Source organism: Pimephales promelas, chromosome 5 (assembly GCF_988280905.1).
Source record: "Pimephales promelas chromosome 5, fPimPro1.hap1.1, whole genome shotgun sequence".
Lineage (NCBI taxonomy): Eukaryota > Metazoa > Chordata > Actinopteri > Cypriniformes > Leuciscidae > Pimephales > Pimephales promelas.
This window is the reverse complement of record NC_142773.1, coordinates 38832355-38848737: the sequence shown is the minus strand read 5'-3', so window position 1 is coordinate 38848737 and position 16383 is coordinate 38832355. Positions and strand designations below refer to the sequence as shown.

General features: G+C 36.1%; 1 protein-coding gene across 1 annotated transcript; it reads left to right on the top strand.

Moving 5' to 3' along the window:
* Positions 1 to 467: 467 nt before the first annotated feature.
* On the top strand, positions 468 to 13845 carry exoc3 (exocyst complex component 3). The gene is made up of 13 exons (XM_039677459.2): positions 468 to 634; positions 1425 to 1573; positions 1658 to 1877; positions 3067 to 3748; positions 6308 to 6425; positions 7452 to 7577; positions 7663 to 7763; positions 7873 to 7983; positions 9272 to 9413; positions 9507 to 9629; positions 10559 to 10720; positions 12372 to 12493; positions 13123 to 13845. Exons 2-13 carry the CDS (start codon positions 1430 to 1432, stop codon positions 13316 to 13318), a joined length of 2247 nt encoding a protein of 748 aa, XP_039533393.1. The 5' UTR covers positions 468 to 634; positions 1425 to 1429; the 3' UTR covers positions 13319 to 13845.
* The last annotated feature ends 2538 nt before the right edge of the window (positions 13846 to 16383 follow it).

Here is a 16383-nt window from a genome sequence, read left to right as displayed (position 1 = left end):
ATCATACTGAGGATGTAGATTTTGAGATGTAGATAAACATGCTTTATATCTAGCCCAGAGGAAACCATTATTGTTCAAAGCATATTGTGGTGGTGTGTCTCCACAGTTTCAACACTTTGTGTTCACGTATGTAATACTTCAGTTAATCTTTTAATAGCAATGTATCTGTTGTGCTTGTGCAGCAACCACTGATATATTTGTGTTTACATTTTTAATATTAAAATATTAGATTTTAGTTTGATTTTCTACAGCTCCTAATCTAAACAAATGTATCAATGGTAAATATATAACTTTCAAATATATATTGGACCCATTGTAGATGCACAACACTCAGATGATTGAAGAAGGCACAACAACACACACAAAAAGAAAAAATAAACGAACTCGTCGGCTCATCATCTTGCGTTGACCCTCGTTATCTGTGTGAAAGTGTTATTTATTTGCGTAAAGCCTGCGCACAGTTGATGCACACACACACAGGCGCAGACTCGTCATCTGACTGACTGATGTTGGGCGACTCCAGGAAGACGCAGATGTTATGATAGTAAATGAACAAAATAAACATACATGAAAATAAAATATCAATGAACAGATTATAACATCTCACAGCACGTACATCGAACACCACATCCAGGTAAGTACATTCACATGACCTCGAGAATTGAACGATATACATGAAATTGAAAACCGCAGACCTCTGAATGCTAATGTAAGTTAGCCAGATAGCATCTGTCACTTAGCCTTTCTGCACAGAAATTCAGACCTATATATGTGATTATTACAATAAATTAAACAGGTTACAGTTTTATTGTATATCTTCCCTAAACCATACCTATTTCGAGCAGGTGTTGGCTAACGTTACTATCTTTATCTGTTTGTGTTAGCTTGGTTACTGCCTGCTCAGCAAACATACAGAAATGCACAATTTGAATATATGAAAATATATTTCAACGATACAAGAATGCTAAAACACATTAAATATTAAAAAAAAACGTATGTACACACTACGTGTACAAAGCACAATAAGTAAATTTAACGTTAAACCTTCACTGATTTATTTCACTATTATATTGTACTCAAACCATAATAAAAAAAAACACTTTTAATTGATCGTTTTCATTTAATTCACCTCGAAAATAAAGAAATATACTAATGTACTAAAATAACTGAAATAAAAAATAATATAAGTAAAATAATAAAATGAAAACTATAATAAAATAAAAACTATAATAGGATCTCAATGATACTAAAATAACACTGCCCCCCAGTACCTTTACTGCTATTTGTGCCATTTACTGCTCTTTCAGTAATTTTGAGTACATTGTTGGGGTTGGGTCATTCGGTACATTTTGTCCTGTTGTTTTGGACCATTTTCATCACTCTTAACCCTTGCTCTTTTTGTCAACCCTGCCGTTTGGGATCAGTCACTATGGAGGAGACGAACAGAGAGGCCGTTGCCACAGCGGTGCAGAGGGTTGCTGGGATGCTTCAGCGCTCTGACCAGCTGGACAAAGTGGAGCAGTACAGACGGAGAGAGGCACGGAAGAAAGCATCCGTGGAAGCAAGATTAAAGGTGACGTCATTTCCATTTAACCCTATGCTGATCCACTACGATTGCTTTTACCAGTTCATTAAACCAAACCGTGCTCTTCATCAGGCTGCCATTCAGTCTCAGTTGGATGGGGTCCGAACAGGCCTCACGCAGCTCCATAATGCTCTGTGTGATGTGAAAGACATCCAGAACTCTCTGGCAGATGTCAGTAAAGACTGGAGGCAGAGCATCAACACCATCGAGAATCTGAAGGATGTGAAAGACGCCGTGGTTCAGCACAGTCAGCTGGCTTCAGCCGTGGAGAACCTCAAGAACATTTTCTCAGGTGAGGACAGTTAATGTACAGGATCAAAATAACATCGGTAGTTGGTCGGTCATTTAGCCGAGATTAAAAATAGGATATGTTTTTTTAGTTAATTGCTGATTAACAGTTTGTTTTTCCCAATTTTTTTCATTTATTTATTTACTTAATTAGAATAGTAATAATGTTATTATTTTTCTAAGATGGTCTGTTTTTTTTAGTTGATTTAAATTTGTATTTATTTCTATGATTTATTTATTAATTTATTTAATTTTAATATTTATTAGCTGTTTTTTGTTTGATTGCACTTTCACGTGTTGTTTTTCTGTTTTTAATATATACATTTATATGTATTTATTTTCATTTATTTTAATTTTTAAATAAAATTAGCTGTTATTAGTTAGCTTGTATTAGCTGTTTATCAGATGACTGTGTATTAACAGGTTGTTAATTGCAGATAAACAATTTGTTTTTCCCAATGTGTAGTAATTTAGCATATATTCTAAGATACTGTCTGTTTTGTTCTGTAGACAACGTTAAGTTTATTTTCCTCCAACAAGATTTTTATTTATTTATTTATTTATTTATTAACAGTTGTTTTCTGATTTTGGTATAAACATTAATATGCATTTATTTTATTTAAATTATTATTTATTTTAATATATATAATTACAATTTTTTGCTATTTATTAGGTGATTTACAGGTTTTCCCCAACAATATTTTAGTCAGTTGCAATAAACTAAATTAAATATTTTTTTTTTATTATTTAGTTAGTTGGTTAGTTAAAAAAAAATAAATATATATATATATATATATATATATATTAGCTATTTTTAAGTTGATGGCACATTACCATATTTATTTTTATTTCCATATTTTTTTAATAAATAAAAAAAATAATAATTTAATTTATTTAGTTAAATAAAACATTTCTTTTTACTATTTATTAGCCATTTTCAGGTGATTGCACATTTATAGGTTGTTTTTCAGTACAAATTTTTTATTTTATTTTATTCAATATTGAGTGATTTTTCTACTTGATTATAGAGCTTATTTATTTGTTTACTTATTTATTTTAAAAAATATTTATTTATAAATTGGTTATTTTATAAATATCTGGGTTTTTTCTTTTTTACATTTTTAATACATTTTAATTTTAGAATTGATGCTTCATTTATTGACACTGCACCCATATTTGATCTTTCTCTACAGTACCTGAGATCGTACAAGAGACCCAGAATCTGATCGAACAGGGCGATCTGCTTCAAGCTCACCGCAAGCTGATGGACCTGGAGTGCTCCCGCGACGACCTCATGTACGAGCAGTACCGCATGGACAGCAAGAACGTCCATGACATGAACCTCATTCGTGGCTACTTCGGCCAGGTGCAGGGCCTGTCGGAGGAACTGTCCAAACAACTCTGGATGGTCCTCCAACGTGCCATGGTCACTGTCCGCCGTGACCCCACCATGCTGGTGTCTGTGGTTCGAATCATCGAGCGCGAGGAGAAGATCGACCGCAGGATGCTGGATCGTAAGAAGCAGACTGGCTTCATCCCGCCCGGGAGGCCCAAGTGCTGGAAAAAACGCATGAATGAAGTCCTAGAGGGCACCGTGAGCGGTCGCATCGAGAGCACGCAGTCAGAGACACGCGAGTCTGACAAAATGTGGTTGGTGAGGTTGCTGGAGATCATGAGGAAGTACGTCCTGGACGACCTGATCATAGTGAAGAACATGATGGTGCAGTGCTTCCCTCCTCACTACAACACCTTCCAGGTGTTCTTCGACCTCTATCATAAGTCGGTGTCGGCGCGGGTGCAGGAGCTCGCGGCAGAGGATCTAGAAGCCAATGAGATCGTGTCTCTTCTCACATGGGTCCTCAACACGTATAAAAGGTAAGATACAAGTGGACTGCGTTTATCATAGTGCACAGTGCAAAACCAAAGTTACTCACCAGCACTAAACGTTTACTCTTTGAATACCTGCACCCGGGAAAAATACAAGTCGACACCATTGTGGATAAAAGTTTACTAAGAGGTATTTCCTACTAAAGCAAAGCGGTATTTGACTCTGGTCAATATATAGCAGACTAACGTTTTACTAACTATTCGGAAAAAGGAAGACAACAGCCTTTATTTCCCTGTTTCCTTTAGAATTCACTGATTTTTATGGCAGTGATGATGGATTAAACAAGTTAAACATGTTTTTGTGTGTTATACTTGAATATTGTTGTCGCAAATTGAGGCTTTCTGCTTCAATTTACAGGATCGAAATTAGAGCCAGGCCGATATTATCGGCCGATATTAGGCATTTTCCAAAATATCGGTATCGGCAGTCATAATGGCCGATAAATGAATATTTAAAAAATAAAATAAAAACGGACGAAACACGCTTCAATCATCTCTCCTTGGCCTGTTATATTGAAAGTGTATGTTTTACAATTTGCAGTATGATGTTATTTATTGCTAAATTATGGCTCATCATAGACTAGCTAACCACAAAGTTATATGCCACTATCAGTGGAAGACCGCTAACGTTAACATTAATGAGCTTGGAAACCACAAAACCATTTCTAGTTACAGTCCCTGCATTGTAAAATGTAAGTTAGACTTGTGAGGAGTGAACACTTAGACATAGAGAAAAAGTATCAAACGTATCTTGTGCAGAAAAGTTAGCTTTTTTTTTTTTTACACGTGTGTGAAATCCAACAATATTTAATAATAATAAAAAAAATATCGGCCGATATATCGGAATATCGGATTTTAAAACCCAAAAATATTTGTATCGGTATCGGCCTTCAAAATCCTTTATCGGTCGGGCTCTAATCGAAATGATATTTTATTTGTTGGGTTTTTACCAATTGGTCTGTTATTTAGCAGAGACGGGTGATTAAAAATAGTTTCTGTTGCATTATTTACAAAATAATGACAATACTGCTAATAATAACTAGTTATTATAATTATATATAATGATTTTTTATCATTATGTTTCTAAGATTTTTCTGTTGATACTAGTTATATATAGTGTGAAATTATAGCTGTATTATTTCCAGCTGTTATTGCAAATAGTAAACCAGAAAACATCAAACCCTCTGTGACGTTCAGTAGTTCCTTGTCTAACTCAGCATTGCATTGTTCAGTGGCAGATCAGTCTGTCAAAGTGCAGAGAGCAATTAGCTCAATATTTAAAGCAGAACGGAGGGCAGCAGCACAGCTTTGGGTGCTTAATTTGACTGATGGACTCAAAACAGACCATCACATAGTGTGTGTGCGATCACAGGAAGATTAATACACTGAAGTGCACCAGAGTAAATACTCCAGAGCAGGAGAGAGAGACAGGAGGGCAGTTCTGCCTTTGGTGCGGTTTCACATTTACATTTAGTCATTTAGCAGACACTTTTATCCAAAGCGACTTGCATCTGAGGACTAAATCAAATAAGTCATCGTGAATAGGCAATAACAACACAAGAATTGCTCACAATACAAAGTTCAAACATTGCTCAGAGTAGTATAAACCAGACAAGTAAGGATTTAAAGTTTAGTAGTAAAGTTCAGGACTGTGGTTGGACTAGTTGGGATGCATTATATGGACTAGGAATTATATTTTTGATTTATTTGCATATCCTACATAGGTTTTATTTACAGTGCTTAGCACAAGTGAACACACCCATGCTAAATTACAGCATGGGTGTACCCTGTAAAATACAGGGGGCATAAGTCAGGAGGACAGCCCTATATTAAATTCTCATAGAGGCGGGCAGATTTTTATTTTTTAGTTATTTCAAAGGCCAAGGGAACTTTATCAGGATGCATAATATTCTGGATCCATGAAATAACTGGCCTTTAAAATAAAAATATGCCTGCCTCTATGGGAATTTAACATAGGGGTGTCCTGACTTATGCACCCTTTATTTTAAGGAAAAAACATTTATTTATTTATACAATACAAAACTGGTGTCCTTAAAGGGCGCATTTTCCCCATTTTTTTTTTTAAATTAAGGCATTTAGATCATTTTCCAAAAGATGATTTTTTTTTTATTCCTCTTTTTAGTCAACTTTAGCATGGGTGTGTTCACATATGCTAAGCACTGTATACTATAATATGTATATAATAGTATTTATCAAAATTTTGTATTAGTTTTATTTTTATTTGCATTTATTCTTTTAGTATTTTTTTTATAGTCGAGTTATTTCTATTAGGTTTTTAATATATGATCCGTACGGACCAGTCTGCTTGTTATTTGGGGATTAATTGCAAAGTTTAACATTTGCATGTGTTTTGTCTTGCCAATTTACACATACAAGCGATTTTGATATGTTCCAGTGCAAGAAGAGGCAAAAAGAGAACTCAATTTCAGATAGCGTACGAAAACCAAATTGAGTAAAGCCATTTCTCTGACATTGACAAAGAGCAGAACCAGGTGTAATTAATGCGCATTTGTGTGTCTTTGGCAGTGTGGATATGATGGGGGATCCTAATCTGCAGCCTGAGTGTGACGTCAAGAAGTTGGAGCCGCTGTTGCCTGATAAAGTGGTGGATGATTTGCTGGGCAAATACCTCAAGACGTTCACTGTGAGTTCCTCAAGTCTGCAGAACCGGCTTAAAAATTCTTCATTATCAGCCTTTAATTTTAGTGTTTGATTTTTAAAAAAATATTGTCTGTGCTGGGAAGTAACTTTATTATATGTAATCTGATTCCAAAAATGACATACACGTAAAAGATTATCTTATTCAAATGTATGTGATAAACAAGTTAAGGATAAAAGTAAAGTCAAAAGTAATCTAAAAGTAATCAGATGTAATGTAATTGATTAAAGGGATAGTTCACTTTGAAATTCATTTTTGGTATGCTTTATCTTACCTCAAGGGCAGCCAAGATGTAGGTGTCTTTGTTTCCACAGTAGTTTCAATTTTGATAATTTAGGTCAAACCGTTCTTGTCTGTCAGTCATATAATGGAGGTCTATGGTCACCACCTCAAAGAGCATGCACAGAGAAGTCCAAATTAGAAACATGATTTAATGACTCGTAAATGTAAGTACACATTGATGGCCTAAGACACGAAACGAGCGGTTTGTGTGAGAAAATGAACAGTATTTATATCGTTTTTACGATATAAAAACGATATAAATACTAAGTGATCTGTGGCTGTGGTAACAAGAGGTAAAAAAATATATAAATACTGTTCGTTTTCTCACACAAACCGCTCGTTTCGTGTCATAGGCCATCAATGTGTACTTACATTTACGAGTCATTAAATCATGTTTAATTTGGACTTCTCTGTGCATGCTCTTTGAGGTGGTGACCATAGACCTCCATTATATGACTGATAGACATGAACGGTTCGACCTAAAAATATCAAAATTGAAAATACTGCGGAAACAAAGACACCTACATTTTGGATGCCCTTGAGGTAAGCCAAAGCATACCAAAAATTTATTTCAAAGTGAACTATCCCTTTAAGTTGCTAACTATATTTTTCTTGTAATTTGTATTCATTAGTGGACCACTATTTATGATTAATCTACCCAGCACTGAATATTGTGCGTGGCCGTGCATTATCAGTTCAGAAAGTCTTTATTTTTTCCCATTTCTCTAGTCAAACATCACAGGCTGGCTGCGCAAAGCTCTGGAAACTGATAAGAAAGACTGGCAGAAGGAGACAGAGCCTGAGGGCGACCAGAACGGCTACTACCAGACCACCTTACCTGCTATTGTCTTCCAGGTACAACAACTTCTATCTGACCTCATACTTTCATGCACCCACTCGCATAAGGTCTTTTCATTGAAATGTCTCTCTTTATCCTCAGATGTTTGAGCAGAACCTCCAGGTGGCCGCTCAGATCAACGAGACCTTTAAAGAGCAGGTGCTGAAAGTCTGTCTGAAGCAGATGAACTCATTCCTTGTAAGGTATTGTGATCTCAAACTACCCATTTTCTTTGTTTTTTTCCCACCGTTTGTTATTATTGTGTTAGCGCAGTAACAGGCACACTTTCACCCTGCGGACATGTGTATTCAGGTACCGAGAGGAGGCGATCGCCTATAAGGAGGAACATCTGAAAGATCGTAAGCTTCCGCAGTGCTACGTTCAGTACATGATTGCCATCATCAACAACTGTCAAACCTTCAAGTGAGTGTGTCTTAATCATTTATTGTTTTTGTTTTTTTAAGTGACAGATTGCATTATTTAATACTCCCAATTCAGACCCAACTGGTCCTTAAAGGAGTAGTTCACTTTTGCTGATAATTTACTCACCCCCATGTCATCCAAGATGTCCATGTCTTTCTTTCTTCAGTCGAAAAGAAATTAAGGTTTTTGATGAAAACATTCCAGCATTTTTCTCCATTTAATGGACTTCATTGGGAACCAAACGGTTCAAGGTCCAAAAGACAGTTTCAGTGCAGCTTCAAAGGGCTTTAAACGACACCAGACGATCAATAAGGGTCTTATCTAGCGAAACGATCGGCCATTTAAAAAATAAATAAAAAATTTTACATTTTATGAGCACAAATGCTCGCCTTGCTCTTGTTCTGACGCGCGTTCGTGACTCTCCTGTTCGAACTCGTTCATCAAAACGAAATGAAATGAACGAAATGACTCACCCATTGAAGTCCATTATATGGAGAAAAATCCTGGAATGTTTTCATCAGAAACCTTAATTTCTTTTCGACTGAAGAAAGAAAGACATGGACATCTTGGATGACATGGGGGTGAGTAAATTATCAGCAAAAGTTTTTTGAAAAGTGAACTACTCCTTTAAGAAGTGTGAAATTCAGTTTGATCAAATTTAAGGTAAAAAAGTCTTAAATGTGGTATTTTAAAATGGCTTTATGATATCTTAATTTGAGGACGTAAAAAAATCACAATACAGCCTAATGTGACTCTTAAACTGTAAAATGGGATGATTTAATGAAATAAATGCGAGCGATGTACGTTTCATTGTCAAAGTGGGGCATAGTTGTGCGTTCTGCATGCTTTGTGGTTTTAGAGCAGTTCGCAATCGACGAATAGTGAAAATAATGCATGTTTTTGTCTATGCGGCTGTTGAATGCTTGAATCTGATTGGTTGACGAGCGTTCTTAGTTGTCTCCCACTCACACAAACACACACAGACAATACAGTATGGACACACACTTGTCAGCGCTGCTCTGATGATTTTATCAGTAAAAAAGTTAAAAGCTACATGACATTTCTCACTAGTGAGGTAATAACGCCACTGTTCTTGAAGCAGATACACTTACAGTTTCGCTATTAGCAGAGACGCTGCTGCCGTACACTGTTGTGAGACGCACAGACTCATTATTTTCTAATAATTCAACGGCCCATCGTCATTTATCCCTCACATATTCTTATCGTCTATAATAGACTGCTAATGAACCAAGCTAATGTTTTAATTAATTTCAATGTTTGTTTTCAGGGAGTCTATAAACAGCCTGAAAAGGAAGTACTCTCAGTCGACTGAAAGCACTCAGAACGACGCCACCATAGATAAGCTCCTGAATGATGTGGCCAAAGAGGGCTGCCAGTTCCTGCTAGATGAAGTCTTCCTGGATTTGGAGGTAAATGCGCTCTTGTCGTGTACGGTCAGTTGTTAAGGTGTAGTGACTGGGATAAACATGCTAAATTTTGACTGTTTCTCGCTCTCTCGACAGCATCATCTTAATGAACTGCTGACCCGGAAGTGGTTGGCAGGCTCTCATGCTGTAGACACCATCTGTGTGACAGTGGAAGACTACTTTAACGACTTTTCCAAAATTAAAAAGCCGTATAGTCAGGTTTGCGCACTAAAACCTTGCAGAATAAGTGTCGTCTTGTTTGTCATAATGCTGATCATAATAAGATCAAATATCATGTATCTTTATCCTTTAAGGGATTATTTTTCATGTTTTTGAAAGATGAAAAATACAGGTATGGTGTGAAGATTTTCAGCATAATTACTCCAGTCTTCAGTGTCACATAATCTTTCAGCAATCAGTATAATATGCAGATTTGCTGCTTAAGAAACATTTCTGATTATTCTCAATAGAGCCCGACCGATAAAGGATTTTGAAGGCCGATACCGATACAAATATTTTGGGGTTTTAAAATCCGATATATCGGCCGATATTTTATTTATTTATTTATTTAAACTGGACATGATAGTCACAAATTTTGTCATGCTTATTTGAGTTAAGAGAACTGATGGGGATGTTCTTTTAATTGTTATTCAAGCAATGTATGTCTCGTGCCCAACTCAACGAGTGTTGCCAACAGGAACTGTGTAGAGTGCCCTCTGGTGGACAAACTATACAACTCCAACACTCATGACATGGTTCAAGCGTGTTTCGTCCGTTTTTATTTAATTTTTGAAATATTCATTTATCGGCCATTATAACTGCCGATACCGATAGTCTGGAAAATGCCTAATATCGGCCGATAATATCGGTCTGGCTCTAATTCTAAACGTTAAAAACAGTTGTGCTGCTTCATATTTATGTGGAAACCACAGTACCCTTTTTAAGGATTCTTTGATGAATAGAAAGGTGATAATGAGAACATTATAAATGTCTTAACTGTCACTTTTTTATCAATTTAATGCATACTCACTGAACAAAAGTAATAATTTCTGTAAAAAAAAAAAACCTCATGCTAAACTTTTGCACAGTATATATAGTAATGTTATTGTTTTTAGTGATTTAACATACAGTATGCGTGTGTTAAACAGGAAATGACGAGTGAGGCTCATCGGCGGGTGGTGGTGGAGTATTTGAAAGCCATCATGCAGAAGCGCATCTCGTTTAAGAATGCGGATGAAAGAAAGGAGGGAGCGGACCGGATGATGAAAGAAGCGGAGCAGTTCAAATTCCTCTTCAGGAAACTTTCTGCTGTGAGTCTCACAATAAAACTACAAACACTTTGAATGATGTCTCTAGAATGCTTTACTATAATTAGAGCTGCACCGATTACAATTTTTTGGGCCGATTTCCAATTTTCATTGAGTTTGACCTGCCGATTCTGATTTAATTTTTCTAACCACTTTTTTATTTTTAATAACACAAATATTTATGGTAAATATATATATATATATATATATATATTAGGGATGCACGATATATCGGCATATCGGTATCGGCCGATATATGTTCATTTTTAATGTTATCGTTATCGGCCTGGTAAGAAAATGTGGCCGATATATTAAAACCGATAAATAATGTATTATTCCCTTCAGCTGAGACACTTGTTGAGCACTGTTTATGTTTTTGAATTTCTTGAAATATGATTGAAATCTCTTAAAAAAATGAAAATACGGTTCGGTACAACATGTGCAGCGCAAATCTGTCATATCGGCTATACAACACTATAACATGGACATGGATTTAATTGTGAGACTTTTGTTTTTGTAATCAGGCTCTCAAAATTAGATAAAAATTTGGATTTAAGTTTATCGGCCGATATATTATATATATTATACGTTATCGGCTTTCAAATATAAAGAATTATCGGTTATCGGTATCGGCCAAAATCAGTGCATCCCTAATATATATATATATATATATATATATATATATATATATATATACTGTATATATATATATACTGTATATATATATATATATATACTGTATATATATATATATATTATAAAACACCATATACTTTTACTCAAACTCAATAATAAAAACAAGTTTAAATGGGTAATTGTTTTTTTTGTTTTTTATTGACATTGCTTACTCCAGTTCTTGTTAAAACACACAACATGCAAATTATGTGCATTTTGGGCACTTTTAAACCCTTTTTTTTTTCATTAAAAGTGTGGTTTCACTTTATTTGAGCGTGAGCAGTGCAGCAAAAATAGACACGGCGCAGAAACCGCTTCACTGCTGCTCAGGCGCTGTTCCCGTCAAATAGTTCCATGTAGCCTACACATTTCGATAGGATTTTCAAGTCCTATGAATATGCTAATTAGCCCCACCTCCACTCACTCACACCAGCATAACTGTAATTAATATGATTAGCTTTTTGCTCGACACATTATCGAACAGCGTTGCTAATGTCACACAAACGATGTTCCCGCTTTCGCCATCTCAGAGTCAGACACCTGCCTTCAAACAATCATCAGAATCATTATCATAACATCCTAATATACATCATACATTTTTCATATCAGCAGAAACATATACTGGGATATGCGGGCTTCTCTTGAGACTCCCCTGATAGTTCAGTGTTAATGATATGCTAAAGCATGCCGGCACACTGACGTGATTGGTTAAAAGCTAGTTTGTGACAGAAACACCAGCGATTTCAAACCACGTCTTTTGTTCACTGCAGTTATAAAGAGAAAATACTCAGGAATGGTGTTGACTGATGAATTTTCACATGGTTAGTATTAAAAATACCACATAGACTTATAAACAACATTAAAAACGTTCCCCATACCACCAAATAAGCCAGAACTGCTACTGATCATAGTAACAACGTGTAACGTCATCAGCAGCTTTTTAAAGAGTGTGTTTTGAAGCATATTTGTGTGTGTTCAGGGCGAAGATTCAGACCGGCTGTGTGACTCCATCAGTGCCATCGCCGAGGTCTTCAAACTGACCGACCCTGCGCTGCTCTACCTGGAGGTGTCCACCCTAGTGTCCAAATATCCCGACATCAGGTCAGGCGTCATTACAGTCAAAACACATGTTCTGTTCTTGTACAGATTACAGGTTTTGTGAGCGCTCTGAAAAGGTCTTGTGTTGGTCATATTTTACCCCAAAATGACTTGGAATCTTATTTTTTTTTAATTGTATTTTATTTCATTTTAATTACGCTAGCCTGTTTTAAGGATCATTAAGATTTTTAGCATTTGGATGATATTTCTGTGATAATTCTCAATCATTACCAATTATCAAAACCACCATTTATTACTATATTGTAAAATAAATGGCATTTACATTACAGCAATAAACAAATACAGAAATGAGGATGACTTATCTATATTGTAAATAATTTATACATCATGGTACTATTTGTTGTACTGCCTTTAATTATGATCATTTAATAAATAAAAAAACGTACATTACTATTAGAGTAATAGTAATTAACTTAAATATAATAATGAAAATTCAGACACATTGCAGTAATTAGTAATTGGAGGGACTAAAAATTGGTAATGGCCATTTTCTTTAAGCAAAATATAGTTTCTCGTTTCATTCTTTTGATTTTAGCTCAATTAATTTCTCTTTTAGGTAACTTTATCTATCATTACCAGTGACTAAAAATAAGGTCTTCTTCTTTCATCAGAGAGGAACACATTGTGGCCCTGTTAGCTGTCCGCGGCGATGCCAGTCGAGAAATGAGACAGATGATCATAGAGACTCTGAACCAGAACAAACCGTCCTCTTCCTCTGTGTCTCAACCTGTCTTCAGAGACATCACTGTGCCATCCAGCACCATGACTGCGATGACCTCTATGACTGTACCTAAACTGCTGAAATAACCTGACCTTTGACCCCTGGAGACTAAGACATCCCCTTGATGCACTTTGGAAATACATTCACTGCAATGTCAGTGACGGCTTTGATGATTTACGATGACTCGATGTACAGAAACATTTTCAGGATTCCAGGTCTGTAACAAACCACGTCAGTTTTCATTTCAATAAAATCTGGATAAACACTAAGTAATCCACACTGAATGATGTATGATCTTGGATTAGACCACAGGTCATCTGTTTATACACACACACATGCCCTGGATCTGACAGTTTATGAGGAACAGGCAGCTTGCGTGACTATTGAAATGTTTAATCATCCCTCTCTTCTCATTGGCCGTGCTCATGGGTCCTGAGACTCCAGCATGAGCGCCTGACCGCAGATTCAAATCTTCACGTAACTGATACAATTTTGATTACACCGTGCCATAACTGGCTTTAAATGACTGTTCAGATTGGAGTACTAGCAAACTGCTTCATATTTTAGTTTAAGAATGAATGTCACATTATGCAATAAACATTTCAAACCGCCACTTTGCTGTCAAGTATATTTAATAAAATAAATGAAATCAGCAAGAGTACAAAATAGTCTCATTTGTAAACATCAGTTAACACTTATATACCAAATATTTTTATAGCATTTATTTACCTTTTTTAATGTTAAAGAGGCTATGTTTAGGTGTCTACTGGAAAAAATCTTTAAGATAGAGTCTTTATTTGCACATTTATGAGCCAACCATAATGTAATAGAAAGAATGACACCATGGTTGATTTGGACGAGACCGCCTATGCCGAATCAAGCCGTTTTAACTTTTAATCATTCTTGATATCAAGAATTGAATTGCTGATATCTGTAATTGTATTTTCACAACTAAATTCTTGATATCAAAAAAATTTAATTGTTGATATCAAGAATGTAATTGTTGATAGGCTATCAAGAATTCATATCCTGGAGATGAATAAAAGCTAAAACGGCTTGACATAGACCAAGTCTTTGAAGAGTCGAGTCCGAGACCGTTGGTTTTCAAATACAGTCCAGTTCGAGTCAAGACCGAGTGTTTTGAAGCGTCGAGTCTGAGTCCGTTGGTTTTTAAATACAGTCGAGTCCAGTCAAGACCGAGGCTATGAAGAGTCGAGTCCGAGTCCGTTGGTTTTCAAATACAGTCCAGTTCGAGTCAAGAGTCAAGACAAGTGTTTGAAGCGTCGAGTCCGAGTCCGTTGGTTTTTAAATGCAGTCGAGTCCGAGTCAAGACCGAGGCTGTTGGTTTTTAAATACAGTCAGTTCGAGTCAAGACAAGTGTTTGAAGCGTTGAGTCTGAGTCCGTTGGTTTTTAAATACAGTCGAGTCGAGTCAAGACCGAGGCTGTTGATTTTTAAATACAGTCAGTTCGAGTCAAGACCGAGTGTTTGAAGCGTCGAGTCTGAGTCCGTTGGTTTTTAAATACAGTCGAGACCGAGTCTGTTGGTTTTTAAATAGGCCTAGTCAGTTCGAGTCAAGACCGAGCCTTTGAAGGGTCGAGTCCTAGTCCGTTGGTTTTCAAATACAGTCAAGACCGAATCAGTTGATTTTTAAATACAGTCGAGTCCGAGTCAAGACCAGTCAAGGAAGTAAGTCAGAGTCGAGATTTTGTCCTGACATATCAGTTTTGATATTCATGATTTAATATCACCCCCCCCCCCCCCCCCCCCAGTTAATGATCAACAGTTAGGCCTACAGACTAAGCTAGATTGGGAATTGTTATGAGCATTTTGATATGTGCTTATCTCAAGGACATCCAAGGTGTAGGTGTCTTTGTTTCCGCTCTATTTTCAATTTTGATATTTTTAGGTCAAACCGTTCTTGTTGTCTGTCAGTCATATAATGCAGGTTTATGGTCACCAGCGGTTTGTGGTTCTGAAAGGCGAATTTGATGATGGCAGACTCGCGCCGCTTACACCAGGCAGCAACTGAAGACATGACTCTGACGGCAGTATCTTTGCATTGAACCATGGGATGTCATTTTCAAATAATACTTGTCAACATTGCATTTTATTATTGTTGTTGTTATGTGTTGTGTGTGTGTTTTATATGAACATAAAAAATGCACTTGAAAGAAAACCTTGAGGACTCGGTCTGAAAATGACGAGTCCTTCTTCTCCCACTGTGGCCTGGGTCAAGACCGAGTCTTTGAAGGGTCGAGTCCAAGTCAAGACAGAGTCTTTGAAGGAACAAGTACGAGACGAGTCGGAGAAAGCAGAAATCGGTCTCGAGTCCCACTACGTCACTAAAAAATTTGGAATCAATTTGATTTGGAGTCAGTAACCGACTACAATTTGTAAGTAATCTACCCACAAAGCATGATGCATCACATGACATGATTTCAAATCAGGAGCAACACCACAAAATGTATTTTTTAAATATTTATTGCTAATTTCTTGACAGAAATGATCAATTTGCCAAAAAATGCAAACGTGATCAGATTAATTTGACCTCTCAGTACAGATTAATCAACATTTACATATGAAATACAGTAAACGTAAACTCGGAGGCAGATAACAAACCTCATCCATACAGTACAGCTTCATAAATCTATAAAAAGTGTAACGAATACAGTCGACATGGTTTGAACCTCGAGTAGTTAACTCCCTTTTGAGTCTATTTACAGATTAGTAACAATTTACCAAACCGAATGAAAGCACATTTAAAAACCTGCAACACTGTTGTGGAAAGCGACTCGTCTACTCCACCGCATGTTACGAACCATAAATGTGCTAAAAACTCCTGGACAAGCAATTAAAGGCCTTGAGCCCTTCAGCAAAATCTCATGAAAATATCAAAATAAAATCCTTTAATGTATTTTTCTCAATACAAACATGCCAAATCTCCTTATATATATATATATTTGTATATATTTATATATATATAAAAAAAAGTTAGGGCTGCTTTGGCAAAACTGCAATATGATTTCAGAAATACAACTTTGTAATTTTAAATATGTACTTTAAACACAAAGAATTAAGACTTGAAATTATTTCCAACACACTTCCAGCTGCTTGCATGGCAATAGGCACAAATGTTCGCCTTTTGGTTC

Bases quoted from the DNA above. Each gene is read 5' to 3' on its own strand.
- exoc3 (XM_039677459.2), top strand. From the start codon at position 1,430: ATGGAGGAGACGAACAGAGAGGCCGTTGCCACAGCGGTGCAGAGGGTT. The intron at 6,426-7,451 runs GTGAGTTCCTCA...CCATTTCTCTAG, and splicing joins AATACCTCAAGACGTTCACT to TCAAACATCACAGGCTGGCT. The intron at 10,721-12,371 runs GTGAGTCTCACA...GTGTGTGTTCAG, and splicing joins TCTTCAGGAAACTTTCTGCT to GGCGAAGATTCAGACCGGCT.